This window comes from Cyprinus carpio, chromosome B2 (genome assembly GCF_018340385.1).
Source record: "Cyprinus carpio isolate SPL01 chromosome B2, ASM1834038v1, whole genome shotgun sequence".
Classification (NCBI taxonomy): domain Eukaryota; kingdom Metazoa; phylum Chordata; class Actinopteri; order Cypriniformes; family Cyprinidae; genus Cyprinus; species Cyprinus carpio.
The window spans coordinates 10,202,584-10,226,992 of NC_056598.1; the positions used below are offsets into that span (position 1 = coordinate 10,202,584).

Here is a 24,409-nt window from a genome sequence, read left to right on the forward strand (position 1 = left end):
CATTTATTCTTGTGCTCTTTTATACACTCATTTTGTACTTGCACAGAGAATTGCAGGTTCAGTATATCAGAGTCAACAAATCAAAAGCATGGCAGTAAAACCCAGCATCTTCTCAGTCTGGTTTCAAGTGCTTGTTTCATTCCAGAAATTGTGCTCATTTGGCTGATTAACAGAAAAGCTCAGTCTCACTTGTGTCAGTTCCAAAATCTGCTGACAATCAATGAATACTGCACATTTTGGTTTCCACATCAAATTAAATTTACATAAGTGATTTTATATGCCAAGGAAACAAAGTATATGCAAATAAACTGTCTGCTTTAATGTTTCTAATAACCAAAATGTGAAAATAAGGGTAAAATAATGTTTCATCGCCATTCAGCATAACAGATATGTTTATGTACAAAATAAAACAACATACTTATTCTTACTTGTACTTATTAAAATATATTTTAAAAGGAAGTGATCATACTAAATGTTATTATATTTTAAATGATTTTTGCTGACAAATGAGTAAAGCCTAGTGGTTTGAAGGATAGTGTCTTTTATTTGTTATAAGATTTTTTGGTATATAAACCATTATTACACTAAATTATTATTATTATTATTTTCTGTAAATCATGGTTAATATGTATGATCATCATTATTTTTGCTTGGAAAAAAATAATATTAAACAGGACACATTCTGATGTATGGGGAAAAATGCTTGAAAAGCCCTTTTCGTATATAGTAGTATATAAATATGATATTTTCATGGCAATAGCTCACAAAGTCACTGCAAGCATTTGATCTTGGTAGAAACATTGTCTATAATTTACAACTTTAATTTCTAACTGAAAAGTGCTCAAGGCATAAACATTTTATTTTCTTAAAAAATATGTTGGTTAATAGTGTGCACACCCAGATCCATCCAGTGTCAGAGACGGCAGTGTGAAGACTGAGTGCCTGTTACTGTGTGCTATACTGAGCCAAAACAAATATACCTAAACATTTCTGGCCACATTTCCAGATTGTTCTCCAATAAGAGGTATCTTCCGAAGTCTGTTTCCTTTGCCTCAATTTGCCAAAAGGTCACAGGAAGTGGCCTCCTTCATTGACAAAAAGCTTCATTTCAAAGAGCTCTTTTCACGGACTCATCCTGATAATTGTGGTGGCATATTGAGGCTTTATAATATGTCTTTGTGCAGTTTATTTGAATAATATGAAACCTGAGCTGCCGCATGCACAGAGATAACCTAATCCCACTTCATATCATCTGTTTGACCTGCTCCACTTCTGTTTAATCATATATTTTACACTACAGACGGTTTCATCGGGTGCATGCACCTGGCCCGAAGTTAACTTCTGGTCTGTGTTCGTTTATCAGTCTGGCGCCGTCTACAAACGCAGTTAAAGGGATAGTTCACCCAAAAAATGAAAATTCTGTCATCATTTACTCACCCTCATGTCATTCCAAGCCTGTATTAGTTTCTTTCTTATGTTGAACATAAAAGAAGATATTTTGAAGATTGCTGGTAATCAAACAATTGGTAGTTGCCATTGACTTCCATAGTAGGAAAAAAATACTATGGAAGTCAATGGCAACCACCAACTGTCTGAAGTTGGGCTCAAGTAGTTGTGCTGTGGGATGTGTTTCCCATACATTTATTTATTTGTGGTGCTTACAATATCCAAACTGACCAATTTTCCAAAAGGCTTCGTTGAATAAACATGAGCACGTACTGCATGTTTAAAAATCAAAACGAGGTGTGAATGTTTTTATATCACTGTATTTCTGAAGTAAGTCTATCTTCCATTAGTCATTAAATTTTCAATGTCGTTTTCATTTCATCTTGCATGTTATATGCCTGATAAAGCAGCTGCTTTGTGTACAGCTGTTACTGGGGAACCTCTGTTTCTCCCGCTTTTAAGCACCTCCGGCTGGCAGAGAATGAATTTTTTGTCAAGTCTGATTTATGCAGCAAACATATTTTGCTTGTTAACAAAAATAATCTACTCTAGAGGGACTACTTAGCTGTTGTTATTGATTCTGTTTGGAAGTCTTCCATGGAAGTTAAGTTAGGGCCACAAATACGTGCATGCGCAATAACCGTCTATAGTGGAGAAATTCAATCTGGCCTGCACTCACTTTAGAGGCTGATCCTGAAATGTGTTTCAGTGATCTCCTTTACTTCCCACCAGGAGGCACTGTGAGTCAAACAATCATCTTATATCATATATACCAGTTAGGAGGGTAAGATTATTTATACTTCAAAGTACATGGAAAACTCTAGCTATTTCTATAGAAACTGCATAATATTTGGTGTGCATCACCTATTATGTCTTATAAAAAACATTGCAGCTTTGATTACACACAGTTGTGTTGTATAGTGTAGCAAGACAGATCCCATGGATTGTTTGCCCACTGAATCTTTAGTTAAGTTTCACTCTGAACATGTATAGCAGGCTTTATTCTCTTTGGATGGGATTGATGCAGTGTGAGGCCAGGTGTAAACATCAGGAATCAGACACCAGAGAGACTTGGCATCAACACTTTTATAGGTCACTGCTGGAAAGTTTCTGTATTATTGTCTGCCCTTTAAGAGAATGCAGTTCTGAATAATCGAGAGGAGATGGGACTTCAAACTGCAGAAGTGACACTATAGGATTTAAATCACAAACAGATCATTTTCAAATAGAATCCAGATTCTAAGTGTGTGTTCACACCTGTAGTTTGGTTCTCTTGGTTCGTTTGGTCTGGAACAAAAAAGAAAATGATACATTTAGTCTTGCTTTGTACTTTAACCGGAAGAAAGATTCAAGACAAGACAAATAAAAATACCTTGCTGGCAGAAGTCTAATTAAAAGTAGATCTATTGCCAAGAATATTCACTCACAGCAGTACTTTCCCACATGCTTGACACATATATACGTTACACACACATTACACACACATATATAACTCCTCTGAAATTTCCACTTTGATTAGGTTACTCAAGCATGTACCATCGTTTTGCAAAGAAATACTTTGCAGTCAGTTACACATGTATTCCCAACATTTTATTATGTAAGTGAATTTTTGGTAACAAAAATATTTTACATTTAAGCCATTCTCCAAACTAATTATCTCAAATGGCTTGGGTTTTGGGAGCATCCACAGCTTATATGGACTGCACACCCCTGGTGTACATACTGAATGGTGGTATTTTTACCAGGTGAGAACTCACGAAGAGCTTGTACAAAATAAGCTCCGGCATCTCTGCAACCTTACAGGACATGCAGTTTGGACAATGAATGTGTAATAATTATAATGATAATAACAATAGGCTTAGCAAACACCATTAATAATTTAATGTTTATTGTAGTAATTAAATTTAAGAATTACCATCAAGGGAAAGTAAAATGGCATTGCATAACTAAAAGTTTCAAAGAGACCAGGAATATCAGCAAAAAAGTTTGACACAAAGACCAAATGGGAAAAAAATATGAGTAGTAGGGTAAAAGAAATGTATTGTCTATATGTAAATTCAGAGGTCAAGCAAAAAGAGCGAGCCGTGTGAAGGACTAAACCAATAGTGTTGCTGGCTTGTTGCCTGGTCTCCTTTTACAGCTTCCTGCCATGTATGCTATTTTAAAGAGACACACAGCTGCACCTGACAATTTCCTGCAGAGAGGGCAGGGCTGCACACTGGTGTCCACAAACAGTGAGAGGGAGGAGAAGAGGAAAGGCGAGAAAAGAGAGAGAGAGTGCAGATAGATAAGTGAAGAGAGGCATCACTTCTGAGACAATCTGCGGCACTGGGCGCCATAAGCAAGTCTGCCTTTCATCAGCAGGGTCTGCTCAAATGACACAGTGTGACTGCATTGTGCGTTTCGTGGAGACAGGAAATCAGGGGATCAATAGCACTGGAATACAGCCGATGCCAGGATTTCATTTCTACAAAGGGTACTGAAAGAATCCAAGTGGACTGCTGGGACAGGTGGCATCTGTGAAGAACAGAGACTATCATAAATATCTGTAAGAGACACTTCTGAAGGTACAGCTATCCATCATCTGGCTTCACTGAGAACGAGAACCTCTTCTGGAATCCTGGAAATTTTTTTTTTTAGCTTCACTTGAGTTCTCTGTTATCCAAACAGGATCTCTGTGTCGTGTATCCTCGCTTTAGTCGGGAGGGTATGGTTGATCTTCAGGACGTGAGGCCTGCTGGTTCCCATGAAGAGGTTTGGTAGTTTGCGTCGGACCAAGAGGCGCCATGACGAGGAGCTGCTTTCAGGGAGACGGCAGTCAGAGTCAGCATGTTTGTCTGGTACGGTACTAATCAGGGTATAGAGCCTTCAGCTAGACATAACAGTATTGATATCTGTCTGGTGGTGGAAAGTTCCAGTCTGCGTTGTGCTATTATGAGCCAAGCATTGACTACTTGTTCATCATATAGTCTATTAGATATGTACAGTACATGTATGTGTTGCATAAACTGGATAAATCATTCATAGTCTGGTGACTTGGCTACTGTGTATGTATGTCAAGATCATTTAAATAGTAAAGGAATTTAAATTGTAGTGTAGAGGTAAAGGAAGTCACTGTAGGCTGAAATGGTCTACGTTGAGCTGTGCATTATGCAAGTCTTTATTAAACTCATTTCAGACCTAACTTGGTTCCGGGTTGACCCCGAAGCCATCGGCTGATGCCTTCATCATGGTGACACAAACAAAAATGTGACAGTGAGTTCCATTAGGTGTAAGGTTTGAAAGAGACACCAGACTCACCTGTCTGATATTCCTTAATTCATTTTTAATTTATTACTAAACTCAAACTGAACTGGAAATTCAAAACCCATATGTTTTGCTATTGCGATTTTGAAAAGCATATTAAGAATATAAAAATAAGGATCTCTGTGACATTAGACTCAGCTTGACTTGAAGGTGATGACATTTTTTGATGTTAAAATACGTTCTCCTGCCCCGTCGTATTATGCAGAGACAACCAAGTAATCTGTGCTGAAGTTGATTTCCCCTAAAAGTATAAACACTATGATGCTATCAAAACATTATCCTGCATGTTTGGGTGTCTCGACCAGCCCAACATAGCAACATTAGCTCAACCAATGGTGTACATTTAGGTTGACCAATGGCAGGCACAGGGATTATTTAGGAAATCTGTTTGAAATCCAATAATTTTGAAAAACTATGGTGCTGCTAGTAGTGCAGAAATTATAAATTCCAAGTTTAAAATCTTTATATTTCCCCTAAAAGTATAAACGCTATGGTACTATCAAAATATTTTCCTGCTTGTTGGGTGTCCTGACCAGCCCAGCAAAGCGATACTGGCTCAACCAATGGCTTAAGTTTGGGGTGGTACTATCTGTTGGCTGACCAATGACGGACATAGGGATTGTTTAGGAAATCTGTTTGAAAGCCAATATTTCTGCAAAACTGTATGGTGCAGCTAGTAGCACAGAAATGACACACTCCAACTTTAAAGAACAACAACAGAACAACTCACCTTATAACAACTTACCTTATACTTATATACCTTATACCTACTTTCTCACTGTATTACATTATTTGGATCTTATGCATGTCCAGAATGTCTGGATGCACATACTTTACACATGCGCTGAATCATATGATGGGTCACATTACGTCAGCCTGACTGGAGTGTTGTATTAGAGTCGCAGTGGTGTCCCTAGGGGCTTCACTGTGTGTCATATGAAATAGTGTTCCTGACGCAAATCAAACAAGCTCAGGTTGCCTTACTGCTCTGTCAGCTGAATCCAAAATTTGGTTCGCATTTATGTTCAGGCTTAGGATAAAGGTTAGGATTAGTTCTGTGACTGACAGATGATTTTTCATGGCCGGTATGTTTCCTGACTGAATAAGAGCCACTGAAGCCTCCGTTTCTCAAGTTCCAGCTGTTGGAAGCATGTTACTCAATAGTCTTCTTGCTCAATCTGGTTTATTTGGTAAAGCTATTAGGATGCGCTGAGAAATATCATGCAGGATGGTGTTGATATGAACAATCTAATTTGTAGCATGACAGTTACTCAAATAACTGACAAGGATAAAAATATAATGTAAACCAGCAAGCACACAATTAAATTAGATGGCATTTATTTCTTCAAATGGGTCATCCTTCTTTTCATCAACTGAATTAAAGCATGCGTTCATCCTTTAGATCTCACGATAAATGGTCCCATCAAATAGTGTAAAACCAAAATCCCTCACTTAAACATTTCACTAACATTACCATGGAATGGAGTCAAATTGGTTTGAGTCCCAGCATACACTCTGGAGGCCTGACCCTGTGCTGTGAGTGAGTGTTATCTGCCCTTGTGGAATGTGTAGCAGTGGCAAGGCTAAAATAAGAAACTAGCGCAGCAACACACCAAACGGGTCTAAGCCAGCTGGTTAAGTCTGGCTAAATGTCAGGAGATAGTTAGGATCCTAAACTCATGTTCTCGTGCACACATATTGGCCTTTTATGATTACTATCCACATATACTTTTTTTATGAGAAGTGTATTTTTGGTCCATGCTTACTGTGCTGTACCTTCATCCAACAAGCATCCTTCAGCATGCATTGCTACTAACGTGGCATCAGTGATACGGTAACTGTACTTATGAGCTCCTCGCATCTACTGACATATATCAAGGGGTGACAGAGAAATCTTGTAGCGTATTCATGAAGGGACAGGCTATGTTATGAAGGAGACCTAGGGTGTTGGACACATTAGCCAAATTTCACAGGTAAAAAGGTCCATTGTCTATTGTCAATGTGTATGAAGAACAGATCACACAGAAGTCAAGAAGTTCAAACCAAGCAGCTTTCTTTGATCCACCTGTCAAATTAAGCCTAAAGTATACTTCTGGTTTTTATGCATATGTGTACAGTCGAACACGCAGCCTTTAGAAGTATTCTCAGTTTGATAGAGTGCAAACGCAGGCAGTCGACACATGCGCTCTAGAAAACTTCATCATCTTCATCTTATATGTTGTATATGATGAGTCTCCGCTGTTGTAATGTTGGTGAAGTAAATCGACACTTTGCTGAAGAAGCATTAGCAAACTCTTGAGCAGCAACAACAGTAGCATGTACTCCACCATTGTTGTGTATGTTTGTTCTTGCTTGCCTTTAAAATCGACACATACTGCGCATGTCTATACCTAACACGTACTACACATGCGCATGACATCACTGTTTTCAAAGATTCCCGTTTTGGGTGTTTACACGGAAACGACAACTGTGGCGTTTTCAAAAACTTGCACTTTGAAACTTGTTTTCAAAAATATGCATTTTCAGTCCCCAAAACACCATTGTCGTTTAAACGAACAGGCAAAACGCATAAAAAGTTTCCCATTTTTGGCTGAAACCTTTGTCGTGTAAACGGTCCCTACGACTAGTAATTTAGAGCTTTTTACCATATGAAACCCACTTACAATTATTTCAGTCATTTCAAGTCTGAAATAATTCAAGTTCGAAATACAGTATCTTCTGTTGTGTTCCACGGAAGGTTTGGAATGATACAAGGGTACGTAAATGATAATAAAATTTATATTATTGGGTGAACTGTCCCTTTATAATACAATTCTGGTGTCAAACCTCCTATGGAAGTCAGTATGGAAATATGTGCATCACACTCAATAATTAAGCCCGGAAGAGGGATAACAAATTACATGACTTACTCGGACCTCTGTCCACTTATTGGTCACTGGCTGCCAAGACCACGAGAGTCTGTCCCACTGAATGAATGATAATATCAAGGCAAGTTGGATGTTTTTTTTTTTGTGTCGACAGGCCATCAACACCCAGCTGGGTCTGTTAATGCCCACCCACCGAGAGGTGTGACCGTCCGCACTGACTCGATCTGATTCTTGAATGACTATGTAAATCAAATTAATGAATGATGAACAGCCGAAAATTAGCTAGTGATACACCAGCTTTAATTGATGCCAGCCTCAAGTGGACACTTCCCTTCCCAGAGAAAAAGGAGGCTTGGCTGGGCTAATCTCTACAGAAAACTAACTGATTACAGCAATGAAAGCATATTGTCTCATAACCTAATAATGGATTGCCATCTTCTGAATCAAGTTCCAGTGTTGCACATAGCCCAAACCATGCCATACACATTTGTCAATCCAACACAGAAGGTTTCAATTGCGAAACATCTGTAGATCAAGCATAGTGCCATGCTATAGCTAAATGCCTCGATAGCAGAGATACATGAGTAAAGCCCTGACCTGAATATGTCCAGCTGCTTCAACCCTCTGCTGAATGAATGTACTGATATTCTAATCATGCTTCAGATTTAAAGATTCCTCAGCGCATATGTGCTTTTGATCCTGCTGTGGCAGTATTAGTGGAGGCAAGTATAGTAATATATCGGTCCATATGTTGTGTCATGCAGTACATGAGGGGTTATGTGAGGGCTGTCATATGAGACACACCTGTTTGCTGTGGTATCTTTGATGTATCCAGCTCTAAACAGGAGTGATTAACTCTACAGTAAAACTGAATCAAAGGAATGCTCTAGTTAAGCTCTGTTAACCACATTTGTATAAAACTGTACATAATTTTTGGACAGAAAATAATTAAGACTTGCACTTACATTAAGACACTTTCCCCTTGGAACTAAAATAAACATCAGTAATCCCTGTAACTTCTGCATGATACGTGCAAGGTTACAGGAACTGGACTGTTGACATGCAGCGAATTCCACTCATGAGAATGACGTTGGTAGATGGAACAGTATTCCTACTTCAAAAAGAACAACTTTAAAGACTAAATAATGAATATGTTTAAATAATTTTACTTAGTTTTGAATTTGCTTTTCTAGAAGGATAAGGTTTACTCTTGTGTTTTGAAGTGCTGCAACTACAATTTTGGCTTTTTTCCATTATACACTAACATTCAAAAGTGTTGGGTCAGTAAGATTTTAATACTTTTATTCAGCAAGGACACATTAAATTGATCAAATGTGACACTAAAGACCTGTCTAGTGTTAAACAAGATTTCTATTTCAAATAAAAACTATTAGCTTACTATTCTTTTTCTATATATCAATATTAAATCAGCATTTTAGAATGATTTCTGAAGAATGGCACTAAAGACTGCAGTAATGGCTGCTGAAAATTCAGCTTTGCATCACATAAATTACAAAATGGAACATATATAAAGTATGCATATATTCTTTATAAAATCTAAAGAATAATTTAAGAATACATTTTAAATTATATTAATATTTCACCATATAATGTTAGTGTAATTTTACTTTAATATTACTGTTTTTACTTTTTGATCAAACAAATGCAGCATTGGTAAGCATAAGAGACTTATTTTTTTTTTTATTTTTTTTTTTTTAATTACATTTGGTATTTGAAGAAAAAAAAACTGGTAAGTGTGAAGAATCAAAATCTCAATTTTTCATTTTTAAAGTCAGGGTCTTGTGATTTATGTGTATTTTTTATATATATATATATATATATATATATATATCTATATATATATATATATATATATATATATATATATATATATATATATATATATATATATATATATAGATATATATATATATATATATATATATATATATATATATATATATATATATATATATATATATATATATATATATATATATATATATATATATATATATATATATATATATATATATATATATATATATATATATATATATATATATATATATATATATATATAGATATATATATATATAGATAGATAGATAGATAGATAGATAGATATACACAGAGAGAGAGAGATTTTTTTTTTGTTACAGAGCAGAGTAACTTATTCAGAAGTACACTATAATCTTATTATTAATGTCTTGATTGACAGTCGGTTGTTTGTCAATGCAGCTGTGCCATGATTATTTGATCAGTCCTGGTAGAATTTAGCATCTCTCACTGGTAACAGAAAATAAATAAGATAGCATAGATATTAGAATAGATATCTCTGTTTTGTCTTTTTTTCCTGTCAGTTGTTTCTATGATGCAACACATTTAAATTTTCAGTAAGTAAGCTTCGCTCCTAAATTCACATCAGAATTATGATTCTGTTGAACTAAATCCACTTTGCAAATTCAGTACTTCATTGTCTTCTGTACTGATGTGTCTCACAGGCTCTGGGCTTTCCACTCCCCCCACCACCCCGACACAGAGTCCCGCTCCACCGGTCTTCTCTATGGAGACCCCCAGTCCTGTGGAGCGGGTGGAGGAACGACGCTCCCGCTCTCTCTCGTCTCCCCCTGACACAGGCCAGCGCTTCAGCCTGAGCACCTCCACCACCAAACCCCCTATCGCCTCGTACACCTTTTACTCTACCTCACGCCAGGTAAGTGAATGACTTCACATGCTTTCTGTGATATACTATAGTATACTCTTGCCCCATTGTGAAGCAAAGTCATATTTGCAGCTCAAGTGGCACCTTCAATCAACCGATGACATATTTATTAAAAGACAAAAATGCTTGCTCATTTTCTACACCTAAAATACAGTTTGAAGTCTTTCAATGACAACAAATTGTTGTACAGTACAGTATGTGCTGGACAGTGTTTTATAGAAGTATTTATTATGGAAAGATTAAATTTTACAGCTATGCATAGCCTAATGTTGCAGCTGAAGGATCTATAGTCCTAATAACTACAGTATGAGATCATTACACACAAATTATATATATGGCCAAAAATATTGGCACCCTTGTTAAATATGATCAAAGAAGGCTGTGAAAATTAATCTGCGTTGTTAATCCTTTTGATCTTTTATTTTAAAAAATTCACAAAAATCTAACCTTTCATTGGATAATAAGAATTTAAAATGGGGGGAAATATCATTATGAAATTAATGTTTTTTCTCAAATACATGTTGGACACAATTATTGGCACCCCTAGAAATTTTTATGGGTAAAATATCTCAGAAGTATATTCCCATTCATATTCACAATTTTGAGCACTCCAGCGTGATTATGAACATGAAATTATCCAACCAAGGCTTCCTGTTTCACAGAAATATAAATATGAGGGAAAACAAAGCCCAAATTCCCTTAATCATCCATCACAATGAGAAAAAACTAAGAATATATTTCTGATGTGCAGCAAAAGATAATTGAGCTTCACAAATTAGTGAACTGGCTTTAAGAAAAGAGCTAGAGCAGTGAAAATTCCCATTTCCACCATCAGGGCAATAATTAAGAGTTTCCAATCAACGGAAAATGTTATAAATCTGCCTGGAAGAGGACGTGTGTCTATATCGTCCTAATGTGCGGTGAGAAGGAGAGTTTGAGTAGCTAAAGACTCTTCAAGGATCACAGCTGGAGAATTGCAGAAAATAGTTGAGTCTCTGGGTCAGAAAACCTTAAAAAAACTGTCAAACAGCTCCTACAGCAGCACATGTTGTTTGGGAGGGTTTCAAGAAAAATTCTCCTCGCTCATCCAAAAACAAACTCCAGCATATTCACGACAGGATCTTCAAATGGGAATGGCTTCTATGATCAGATGAAATTAAAAAATGAGCTTTTTAGCAGCAAACACTCACGATGGGTTTGGTGAACACCGGGATAAAAAGTACCACATGTGTACAATGAAATATACTGCTGTATTTTTGATGTTGGGGGCCTATATTTCTGCTGGAGGTCCTGGACATCTCTTTTAGACACATGGCATCATGGATTCTATCAAATACCAACAGATAAAAAATCAATAAGTGACTGACTCCGTTAGAAATCTTATAATGGGCCATTTTTGGATCTTCCAACCGTACAATAACCTAAACACAAACCTCAAAAACAACACAAAAATGGATCACTGAGCACAAAACCAAGCTTCTGCTATAGCCATTCCAGTCCTCTGACCTGAACCCTATAGAAAATGAGTGTGGTGAACTGAAGAGGAGAAGCACCAACATGGAGCTGGGAATCTGAAGGGTCTGGAGTGATTCTGGATGAAGGAATGGTCACTGATCTCTTGTCAGGTGTTCTCTAACCTCATCAGGCATTATAGGAGAAAATGTAGATCTGTTAAACTGGCAAATGGAGGTTTCAAAAAGTATTGAATAAAAGGGTGCCGTTAATTGTGGCCAATGTGTATTAGAGAAAAACATTTATTTCATAATGATATTTCCCCCCATTTAAAAATTCTTATTATCCAATGAAAGGTTAACAAAAAGGTTTACAAAAATAAAAGATCAAAAGGATTAACAATGCAGATTAATTTTCAGAGCCTTCTTTGATCATATTTACCAAGGGTGCCGATATTTTTGGCCTTGACTGTGTGTGTGTGTGTGTATATATATATATATATATATATATATATATATATATATATATATATATATATATATATATATATATATATATATATATATATATATATATCTCAATTACTTGATTTTATTTTTCCTACTTATCAGGTGCATTTTATGTGTGCATTATACTGTTTACACCTGTTGCAGACCCAATTGTAATCTTAAAATGTGCTTATCTGTCAAATATTACATTTACATTGTAAAAACTATAACCTAAACAAGCTGTGAATATTCATCAACCATTTTATTAATTGTATATTATTTATACGCAATAATTACATTTTTAAACCAATTATGACACACTCAAGCCAGTTGTGGTGTTATTTGCAATTTCCACCTAAAAGAGATGGATCAAAAGTTAGTGCACTTGTTTACCAAAGGCACTACACAACATGAATATATTTAACAGTATTTAGGTTATATAAAATGCTAGCGATGTATGAAATTACCTTAGCAAGACAAACAAGTCAGCTATTTTATTTAAAAGATAATGTCTGAAATATAATTTCCACCTATCAAACACACTGTTGGATATTACCAGTAGACATATTAAATACACTTGTAAGAGATTTTCCACAGGAAGAAAAGTTTTACACAAATTAAAAACACTTGTTGTTTTTTGTATGCTATTTATTTATTAGTTTTTGTAGCGGGAACAGCCAGGCTTACATAGGAATGTTGGAAGATTCGCTGGTTTGATTAAATACCTTTAAAAAGTACCTTATTTTCTGCGGCTTAAACTGTGATCCATGTATATTGGCTCAGGCGCTCATGATGTTTAAAATGCTGACTATGTAGGCGGCTCGCTAGGTTTTGAGACAAAGCCGCGGCGGGTGATTTATGCTATGCTTGATCAGTCAATTCGCAGTTCGCTTTCATTTCTTCGTTGTCCTGAAGAGAGCGACAGAGCTATAACTAGAGCAAAGTTTTCCTATCAGACTCAGTGTTGACATTATACGCACCAAATGAAGTGAAGGTTACTCTACCTGTAGCTGCGCTCAGAAAACAGGCGTGCAACTGACAGAGTGGGATGTTCCACTGTCATTTTTGCGGGGGTGTCCGTCTATTTAAATTTCACCACTGCACGTAATGAATCCTTTAGTGAAAGCTCTGCCTGGAGAACATTACAAGTTTAAGATCACTCTGCTTTCTGTGTGGTGACCAGACTGCTTGTTTGAAGATAAGTGGATTTAAAAGATGGACTCTACCACTCCATTGGATCTAATAGAGTTTAACTTGAGTGATTGTTGATGAAATCATCAGCCCGTGTCTTTGTGTTTTAGAGCTGCGTGCTTGCTGAAGGCATGCTGGAAAAACTTGAACTTGATAATGAAGGTAAATGGTTATATTTAGGTTTTGCATTGCTTGCTTATTTTATTTCATATGCGCTTTGCAAGTTTATGGTCTGTTATTGAATTTAATTTTCAGCCTGTTCTTTAATAAAGGTTTGCTGTATGTAGTATTTTTGTATGGTTTTATGAGTATAAAGGGTATAATTCATAACATAAGTGCATTGTATATGGTATTAAAAATGTATTTGATTTTTAAGTGTTAGAGATAGGTTCCTAATGATTCTAATGCTAATGATTCTAGTGATTTCTTCTCTGTGTTCAGTTGCTGAAGAGCCAGACAGTGACATTTACATGCGCTTTATGAAATCCCACAAGTGCTATGACCTCATCCCCACCAGCTCCAAACTAGTGGTCTTTGACACTTCATTACAGGTACATCTTAAATGTTTTCTGTGTTCTAGCACAAGAACAGAAAGTGAAAAGGTTTGGGTATGTGTCGTGCTGTCTTGCTACATACTGCATGCTAAAAAAAAAAAAAGTATATGAAATTTTGGAATGATTTCATGATACACATTTCAGCTCCTGTTGTATTGTTGTCTGCATATCATTCTGTATATGTCTTTCAGTCATCATCATCTTGGATTATCTCAAATTTGTAACTTTCGACAGTCTGATCAAGTAATAGAGATGTTAAAAGCACAGCTGTAATTGCATCTAGTTCATTCATCACACTGGAAAGGGTCAAGTTGAACGCATTGCACTGTGGGATACAATATTGCATGCAGTTTCCTTTATTGTATATTCTATAGATCATTCCAGATATCCATAAAGTTGCATATTTTGAACAGTATACATATTACTAACCATGCAAAAATGTAAAGCATACAAGTTTTAGTATGAGCCACAGATGCTGTCTTTCAGTTTTGCTTCCCAGTTGTAGTTTAAACACGTGATGTGTAAGTGATTGTGGTTAATGTTTCATCAGTAAATAAATCTTCGTTGGTGACTGAAATGGATGGGATCTCTTTGAAGTGTATTGGAAGCAGTCATAAAGCTAGGTTTGTCAGGGTTAAACAGTAATCATGTGCAGGTATGTGCCGTTATTAGATTTGGGGGTAACACACATATTAACCTTTTGACTTCCTCTGGCTGAGGGCCAGTTTGAATATAAAAAGCTAAATACAACTTTATGGCCGGTAAGAATTGTTTAAGGCCAAATTTCCCAGTTCATTTGTCATTGGCAGGTGTGGACTTTAGTATTTTTTTTTATTTTTTGCACCCAGCTCATTGTGTCTCCTGTGATTTTTGGCTTACCGCACCAGTTCCTCCAGAAGTGTTTTTGAAGGCACCCAAAATAAAAGCATTGTTATGTGAATCCTTTGTTCTCTGTTAGGTTAAGAAAGCTTTCTTTGCCTTGGTTGCTAATGGAGTTCGAGCTGCGCCATTGTGGGAAACCAAAAAGCAAAGCTTCGTGGGTGAGCATTGACACATGCACGTGCACACACACACACACACACACACACACATGCTCTCAACCGCATTTCTGTCATTGTTTTCACTGGAGTTGTGTTTTTTTAGGTCAGGCAGACAGAAAAAGTCAGTTAAACTGGCTGTCTTGAAATTATTATTAAAAAACTTAATCAGTAATCAAATAAAAGCATTGCTTCAGGTTATTATTTGTTCACCTGTAACATAATTGGACATGCTTAGGTTAGCAGCTAACAATAACATGTACCATATTACTTCCTGTCCAGATTGTTTTGAATTGTAGATATTTATAAGCAGGCATAGATGGAATATGCTGATGTTTTTTCTAATTTCCTGTGCTGATATTTTACAAGGAAGCATTAAATGAGCTTGGAGTACTCGTTGGTAACTGACATCATGATTAAACTGTCCATTAAAACAGCAAATACGTAAAGGACATTGGATGCATATTCTGCTAAATCTGCAGGCACAGTTTCTCTGTGAGTCAGCATGGTTTTCCTCTAATGATATGTTTTCTCAATAGGAATGTTAACCATCACAGACTTCATCATCATACTGCACAGATACTACAAATCACCACTGGTAAGGTTTCAGACATCACAGAAACTCAAAAACCACCAGTTTTGCTGGTCATTATTTTGCTCAGTTTGATTTGTGGGGGTTTGACCATAAATTAGACCTTCTTCGAATGGCTTCAAAAGTGCCAATTCTGCTTGTTGAAGGCATTGCATGTAATTAAATGAATGTTCACCTAAGAGGAAGGATATGTGTCCATTTTAAAATCTTTCAATTCATATTTTGTGTTCTATGCCTCAGGTGCAAATATATGAGCTGGAGGAGCATAAAATTGAGACTTGGAGAGGTAAATATTTTCAGCATTTTCACTTTACCACTGCTAACACTCATTTGCCTTTATATATATATTTTGAATTATTAACTGGACTCATTTGTGTACACCCAAAATGTGTATATTATTCACACACACCCATGTCATTTATGGAGAAAATAAGAAAGTACGTGTTTGGAAAGTCTGACTTTTTGGATTTCTGCTTATACCAACAGACCTGTACTTGCAAGAAACTTTTAAACCCTTAGTCAACATATCTCCAGATGCAAGGTGAGACATTTGGTCGTATTTTTGTAGATTGTTTTTACAATTAATGCTGCTTTATCCACTTTTTGGTTTATGGGAGCATTGACTCAAATTTATCTTGAAACAGCTTGCTGAGATTTTTTTTAAATGTTTGGTTTCGTGTAACTCTTTGCAGTATATTTGATGCTGTATACTCACTCATCAAAAATAAGATCCATCGTTTGCCAGTGATCGATCCAGTCACAGGAAACGCTCTGTATATCCTCACACACAAGAGGATCCTCAAGTTTCTGCAGCTCTTTGTGAGTATATTGCTTCCTTTTAGATTACTGATCATTCTATGCATACAGTTATCATATTTATTTATTTGTTGTGAACAAATCTAACTAGTAAAAGGTTACAGAAGCGTAATAATCATGAGTTATGTTGATGGTATATGTTCTTGTAGGTGTGTGAGATGCCTAAACCAGCCTTCATGAGGCAGACTCTGGAGGAGCTGGGCATTGGCACATACAGCAACATCGCTTTCATTCACCCAGATACACCCATTATTAAAGCACTGGGCATGTTTGTGGAGAGGAGAGTGTCTGCGCTGCCGGTGGTGGATGTTACAGGTAGCAACACATATTGCTAACTTTCCTGTCAGTTCATGTACTTGAATTATTCTTCTGTCAAGCCCTTTTTAGAAACAAAAATTCATGGAACATGTTAAATTTCTCATATTTGCTTTTCATATTTTTCCTCCCAAAGGAAAGGTTGTGGACATATACTCCAAATTTGATGTCATTGTAAGTTATACAAATAACTTCTAAAGCTTTTTACCACACATTTTGTACGAGTTTTAAATATACAAGGAAACTGAAGTCATGGATATTTCTACAGTGAATATTTTTCAGATTTTGCACTTTGAGTGCTTGTGTCTTATGACTGACAGTTTTCTAGGAGAAATTTGTAAACAAATACCTTCAAAGGTTTAGGGTCAATAAGATTGTTTTAAAAAATATATATATTCTTCTGCTCACCAAGGCTGCATTTATTTGATCAAAAATACAGTAATAATAGTAATATTGTAAAATATTATTACAATCTAAGTTTTCTTTGACACATTTTTTATCAGGATTCTTTGATGAATGGACAGCTCAAATGGACAGCATTTATTTGAAATGCAAATCTTTTGTGACATAGTATGTAACATAGCATGTCTTTACCATCACTTTTTTTTTAAAATAAAAGTATTACTTATATAAAAAAAAAAAAAGAAAAAATTATTACTGACCCCAAACTTTTGAATGGTAGTTGTTGGACCTTATTCATGAAACACTTGTAAATGGTTCATAATTTATGTGTTCCTTCAAATCCATTTCTGTCCATTTAATTAAATGTACTGTATAAATTTATGTACAAATGATTTTAACTCCAATTTACAGCTAAATTCATTGTTGTCGTTAATAAGTGACAGCATCAAATGTGAAAGTCACCATCTTCAAACCTTACGTTGTTCAGACCAAATGTTTATTCATTTATTATTGATTAATTGTAAATGGCCGGTGTTATTGGGATATAAACGTTGTGTAGTGTGTATTTGGCTGTCTGTGGAGGTGTTCATTAGTGTTGTGGCTGTGTGTAGAACCTGGCTGCTGAGAAGACCTACAATAACCTGGACATCACCGTGACTCAGGCGCTGCTGCATCGCTCACAGTACTTCGAGGGAGTTATGAAGTGTTATCGACACGAGACCGTGGAGACTATAGTGGACAGGATCGTCAAAGCTGAGGTGAGATTTACTCTCAGCAGTTAGAAAAACCCTGTTTACATGGAGCAGATGCCAGCCACAGAAATGACATCGAGAACAGCCACTAGAAAAGAAGTCCCACCTGAATTGGTCACACTTTGTTTTTAGGTCCAATTCTCACTATTATCGAACTAACTAATGACTACAACTTTTGCCTCAGTAAGCTCCTAATTTGCTACTTATTAATTCTTCATAAGGTAAGCTCCATCAGCAAGGAGCTCTCGTTCACAAAATTCAAATCACAGATTATACTGATGAAAAAGAATGGGTTGAATGTCAAGCACTTTTGTTACCATATAACCATAAACTATGGTAACAGAAAAACTATATATATACTTTTTTCATTTTTCAATGAATATCAAACAGCCCCTGATAGTGTTTGTGTGGTGTGTGTGTGTCCTGCAGGTGCACAGGCTGGTAGTAGTGGATGATAACTCCAGCATCGAGGGCATCATCTCTCTCTCGGACATCCTGCAGGCGCTGGTTCTCACCCCCGCAGGTATAGACGCACAGAATTCCTAAATCAACCCTCCATTTCACTTTCCTTCTCTCTTCTCCACTCTTCCCTGGACCCAATCTCGTCTCCCTGGACATCTATCACTTGAGTGTTCCTCTCTGACCCCCTGAGCTCAGGTACGCTCACACAGGCTGGATTCTGATCGGCTTGTTGTGGTTGTGCTGAATGAAGCTGGGTGTAGGTGTGTATTCCAGCAATACATCATTGCAGGCGTTTGTTTGGTACTGATTTTTTTTTTTGTAACACAGACAGCTCTAACATTACTGCAAGTTGACCTGACAAACTGTCAATGGCAAAAAAATCTATATGAGACAGAAATAGCTGTCTGGTTGAATAGCGATTGAAATACAGCATGTGCTCTCTGAGCCCTTTATGAAGCCTGCTGGGAAAAACCACATGAAACACGCCGCCTCTCTCCCGTGCTGCTCAGCATGCTGTCTTTAATGTGTTGAGCTGCTATGAGCAACACTCCTGTGCAGGCAAAACAAGAAATGTCACTTGATGTTTTTGTAACAGGCATTCCACGCTTGAGGATAACCTGGAAATATTTTGGGCAAAAACCTAGAAAGGGAATTTTTTAAAAAATATGGAAGGTTATGGAAATCATATGTCATGGAAATAAAAATTATAAAATATTTAAAAGCCACAGAAAATCATTGAAATAACAAAGTCATTGAAAAGTCATGGAAATTAAATTAATACTATCATAGAAAGTCACCAAAATCAGAAAGTCATGAAAATCTATACTAATGTAAAAAGTCACAGAAAAATAATGCAAATAATAGTCTGCTAAATGCATAAATGTAAATGCAAATGAATAAAATTGTAAAAAGACATGAAAGTCGTGGTAATAAATAATATAAAAAAAAAGTCACCAAAAATTAATGGAAATTATTAAAATTGTCACAGGAAAGTCAGAAATCAATACTAAAGTAAAAAGTTATAAAAAACTTAGGGGAGATAAGTACAATTGTAAAAAAAAAACAAAACAAAAAAACAAGATAGTCAAGTATATCAATGCTACTGTAAAAAGTCGTAGAAGACTTCTGGAAATTAATACAATTAGAAAAAGTCTCAAAGTCGAGCACATTAATAAAATCTTTAAAGTTGCATGAAAAGTTATGGAAATCTTCACTAAAAACCATGGAAATAGATGAAAATCATTGATCAGTCAGGAAAATGTATTATATTTTCCTTTAGCTCTAAAATATTTAATTGGTTAGAATTCAAATTTTAAATTCATATTTTTCCAGTGATTGTGAAAATATTAAAACATAACAGTTGATCAAAAACAAAAAAAATTGTGCTGTAACTAATTCTTACCTACGCTTTGAGCTAATTTGTGTTCTGCTTAGTGATTTGTGTGCACTTAACAGATTTATGGTTCAGAATAGTCTCTTTTTAAAACTTTCTTCCTGTGATGATGCCGAAGTGTGTGTGGTATTAAAAGAGCACTGACTGAAAGATGTGTTTCATGAACTGATATTCATATCATTTTCCCCACAGGAGGACGCATAAGGGACAGTGTGACTGAATGACAAAACAATATTTTTGAGGTGAAAGAGAAATGCAAGCATTCAAACCAAAAAGGTCCAGCCGGCTTTCCTGACGGGATACAGAGAAGAGGACAGCTGGAAACTTTTTAGATCCTCATTTAATGTCCAGGCTGAATGAAACCCTTTGAATCTGCAGCTGAAGGAACAGACACACACATTGTTGGACATGTTTATGGTGGGCCGATCAGGAGAATACTGTACACTGCTTTAGATGCTGGGCATGTTTGCTGCTGGTGCTGCTGCTGGTATTAGAGGTGCTCACTGACAGCACTAAATCAGGCATGTCTTCTAGCTGGGTCTGCGTTATATCATCAGGCGATGTACTCCACTCTTGGCTGAGTGTCTGAAGTGGAAATTCGCCTTAAATGAAGACCTCGGAGAGAGCTGATTTTAAAGGTTTGCAGAGACCCATAGATGTGCATGTAGTGCAAAAGCAGGTTCTTGATTCTTTAGCATTAAGTTGCTGTTAGTTCAAAGAACCTGACTCTGTAGACATCTGGCCATTTTTTTCTTTCCCACTCTCTTGAAAATACTTTCAGATTGCATTTCACCCCAAAATGAAAATTAAAAAATCTAAACAGAAAATTAAGCATAAAGAAAAATAATGTGACATTATTTTCTTGACAGATAAGCATATTTCCCTGCAGGTTTTGTTACTGTACTACCAAAAGGATTTATATATTATGTAAATAATGAAATGTGTATATATTATAGTATTTATTCTATCACCTGTAATTTATGCAGAATGGTTACTTTTTTTAAATAATGAGTAACTAATAATTGTTACATTAATAGTTTAATATGACATAGTTGTCATGAAAATAATGTAACTATTTTCAGAAGGGGTTCTCATTAGTTGGTCATTATTTTAAAAAAAAAACTGTGACGTTCTTTCTTTTCTTTTTTTTAATAAAACTAATACTATAATATATACATGTTAAAGAAAAAAGGGAATGAGATGTTTTGTATTACAATAATTCAGATCGCAGGGAAATGTGCTTGCTAACCATGAAAATAATGTTAACAATCAAAAAACAAAAAATTGTCCTAAAAACATTTATTTTTAGCTTTTTGGTTTCTTTCAATTTTGCTGTGATATATGATATGACCCAGACACATTCTTGACAAGTTTAATGAGATTCATCAGAATCTGATTGATTTGAGCCTGTTAGTCCAAAATGTCTACTGAATATAAATTGTATTCTCATCCTGTTTTAGTTTTCAGTGGGAAAATGAATGTACTACCACACTGCACACGCACTGACTGTCATGGACTGTATTTTTACTGGAACAAAGAATGTTATGAAAAGTGACTATATACATAGCCTTATTTTTCTATCATGACTGTCTGTTGTGTTTAGCTGGTGTGGAAAGCTGTGTGCACTATCTGTCTTTTATGCACTAAAAGAGCATGAATGTCAAAGCTTGCAGTTGCAAAAATGCCACGCATCTTTACACCCCAGTGATATGCTGAGCTACTGTAAATACAACAACATGCCATGTGATGGGTTCAAAACTGATACATCATGTATTGTTTGATTGCATTTTTTCATTATTGCGTACTGTCAGTGAAAGTTAAGACTGTTAAGTCCAGAGAGAATGAAATGTACATTTTTGTACACAGAAATGACACTATATTTTATTTTTTATGTGGTTGAGCTAAAATATATTGATAATGCATTAATATTTGTCTGAGATTTTTGTGTACACCTTTCTGTCCCTGATGTTTCATGCTACCATATGGTTTCATTTGGAAGCTTGTTTTTGAACACAGGAGAGCACCACTTTAAATTAGAGTACATAAAATAGCTATAAGATGTATCAATTTAATTATAGTTATTACATTTTATTGCATGTGAATTTCAGCATTCCAGACATACTGGCCTGGGGATTTTTCAGCGACTCGTTCTGCGTGTTACATCATTATGTCGGTAGGTGGCGACAAGTGTGCGCCTGTGTATTGCTCGGACAAATTAATTCTGCTTTGACATCACTGGCCTAATGTCTATAAAATGTAAGTTGCTCAATATTTACTACTTAACTATTGTTTATCAGTAATATAACACTTCCAATCGCATTTTTACTCATTTGACAGATACGATACTACTGTCAGAAATCAAGTTTCATCCAACCTGTCTTTCATTTTTTTAAGGATTGATCTGAACAGATAAAACCATTCTGGTGGTTCTAAGTAATTGCTTAAGAGCCTACCCTCAAGTCTTTATGATAATTTGCACCCTAATTATGGCTTAGATCCTTCCTTAAAGGGGTCAACGGATGCTACATGCATTTTTACAAGTTGTTTGAACTGAAATGTGTGTTTGCAGTGTGTGTACACAACCATCCTATAATGATAAAAATACACCCAGGGTTTTTTTTTTTTTTTTTTATCTACTAAAATCTTTACCCCTTTCTCAAATCAAGCTGATCTCAGAGGCCTGTCTGTGTGACGACACAAAAACAGGCCCCTCCCACGATAGTTTGATTGACAGTAGCGTTTCAGTACAGACTGGACTGGCGTCTTACCTTAGACCCGCCCTGAGTGACTGTCATCAGTCCGCTTTTGTTTAAACGCTGGAGCAGGAGTAGATGAGAATGTCTCCTAAGTGATTGAGGTGTTTTGTTGTTGGATGTAATAATGAACATAGCAGTCCTGACATCTGAGCTGCTGAAGACGCAGTGGATTACATTTGTTTTTGGAGGGAATGTGCCCCCGATCTACTTAAATGCATCTATGTTCACGCGAATGATTCGTGATCCAGCTTCACATACAGAAGAAGTGAGTGTAAGGTTTTTTTAATTAATCTTTAGAAATGCCTTTCCTAATAATGTGCTAATTAGCAAGTTGAATGCAGCTAAAGTAAACAGTCCCTCAGAGAGCGGCTCAGAAGAGTCAGCACAGCGAGAAGGGGTCGGCACAGCTCAGTAACATTTAAAGGAAACTGCTACAAAACGGCTTGTCCACGATTCAGAGCTTTTGATCCAAAATTGTGTTTTAGAATTTTTTAGGCTAGCAGGAGGCATTAGGTTGTAAAACTGATGAAAAATTGACAATTAGCAGCATGGCACTGGCACTGGATCTGTAGTCCTTCAACATGCTTACTTGGAAACAGAAATGATGGTTGGGGGAATCATGTGAAGAATGAAAAAGTATTAGATAGATGATCCTCTTTAATCTAGTGTTAGCCTACAATTGCAGTGACGATTTAATCTGAAGATTTATCAAAAAACTAAACTTGTCAATCCTACATTAAACTACACTGTTAATTTTATTTGTCTGTATAAAAACAATAATGTCCCATATGCTGCAGTGCAGATGTGGTGTTAATTAAACGTAGCAGGAAACAGTAACAACACTAACATTAAAATTAGTGATAGCTATTGTTTTATGTAAATTAGTCAATTGTATAAAAATAAATCCAGTTCATCATACAATTTTACAACAAATCAGTTTTGCTGCTTTTATTACTGTATTTGAGGTGGGAAAAAATGTCTGCAAGCTACCTTATAGAGCACTGAATCCATTTTACACAGAAGTGGACAGTACTTTGGGTTTTATTTGGGATGTCCACTAGGGGACACTGTCCTCAGCTGTTTGACATCCTCCTTCAGCACTATGTAAAGTCATTTTTAGAGAATGATGAATATTTCATTTTCTAGTTGGTTAGATTACTGCAATTTAAATCTTTAAGCGCTTTAAGAAAAATCTGCTTTTTTAAGCCTGAAGAAGCGGCTTAAAACCTAACTAACATACATACATAACATACATATTTCAGTTTGTTCACTAGTCCTATATGACCGCAAACTGCAGGCCCAACAGAATTACTCTCAGCAGCCTTTAATTCACTTTGCAAAACACAGTACTGTCAGCACAAAACCATGTTTATCCCGGCTGCAAGTGAACCTGCATTTAATGTCATCTGGGTTGTATTTTTACCTTTAGTTGTCTAGGTTTTCATTGTTTCATATCATGCAACGTGTCCATGTTGGAATCTACCTAATTTGGCTAGTGCCAAAATTCTGTTTAAATGTCAACACCAAAGCAATTCTCCTTCCTTTTAAAATATTTATTTTACTGTACTAACTGTACATCATTTTTAAAGCACATCCAGTTTCTGAATGCTGATTGGTCTATACAGTTATATTTATGCATTTATGTTAAGGAGTTTTATCCTTATATTGCACTGAATATACACTTATTTTTTATTTTTATCTTTATTAATTCTCTGTGAATCAAACCCATGCATGACCTTGCCATCGCTAGCACTTTGGGCTGCAGGAACGATACCAGGGTTTAGATATATATATATATATATATAAAGTTATATTACATGATAATAAGAGTTACTGCATGACCTGTTCAGCATAT

The 24,409-nt window shown here is 35.9% G+C and overlaps 1 protein-coding gene across 7 annotated transcripts in view; it reads left to right on the forward strand.

Moving 5' to 3' along the window:
• Positions 1 to 21,724, forward strand: part of LOC109050095 (5'-AMP-activated protein kinase subunit gamma-1-like) — a 36,429-nt gene extending 14,705 nt beyond the window's left edge. For 4 of the 7 annotated variants that reach the window (XM_042717961.1, XM_042717962.1, XM_042717963.1 and 1 more), the window contains 13 exons: positions 10,124 to 10,335; positions 13,586 to 13,637; positions 13,917 to 14,026; positions 14,988 to 15,069; positions 15,606 to 15,664; positions 15,899 to 15,944; positions 16,145 to 16,199; positions 16,351 to 16,477; positions 16,624 to 16,789; positions 16,926 to 16,963; positions 17,803 to 17,949; positions 18,373 to 18,466; positions 19,991 to 21,724. In XM_042717961.1, coding sequence (XP_042573895.1) covers positions 10,124 to 10,335; positions 13,586 to 13,637; positions 13,917 to 14,026; positions 14,988 to 15,069; positions 15,606 to 15,664; positions 15,899 to 15,944; positions 16,145 to 16,199; positions 16,351 to 16,477; positions 16,624 to 16,789; positions 16,926 to 16,963; positions 17,803 to 17,949; positions 18,373 to 18,466; positions 19,991 to 20,022 — 1,220 coding nt within the window. In that variant the 3' untranslated portion in view covers positions 20,023 to 21,724. Of the gene's footprint in view, positions 1 to 3,644; positions 4,287 to 10,123; positions 10,336 to 13,585; positions 13,638 to 13,916; positions 14,027 to 14,987; positions 15,070 to 15,605; positions 15,665 to 15,898; positions 15,945 to 16,144; positions 16,200 to 16,350; positions 16,478 to 16,623; positions 16,790 to 16,925; positions 16,964 to 17,802; positions 17,950 to 18,372; positions 18,601 to 19,990 lie in introns of those variants that run through there. The other 3 variants (XM_042717966.1, XM_042717965.1, XR_006153975.1) reach the window with 3 other exon arrangements.
• Positions 21,725 to 24,409: the final 2,685 nt, after the last annotated feature.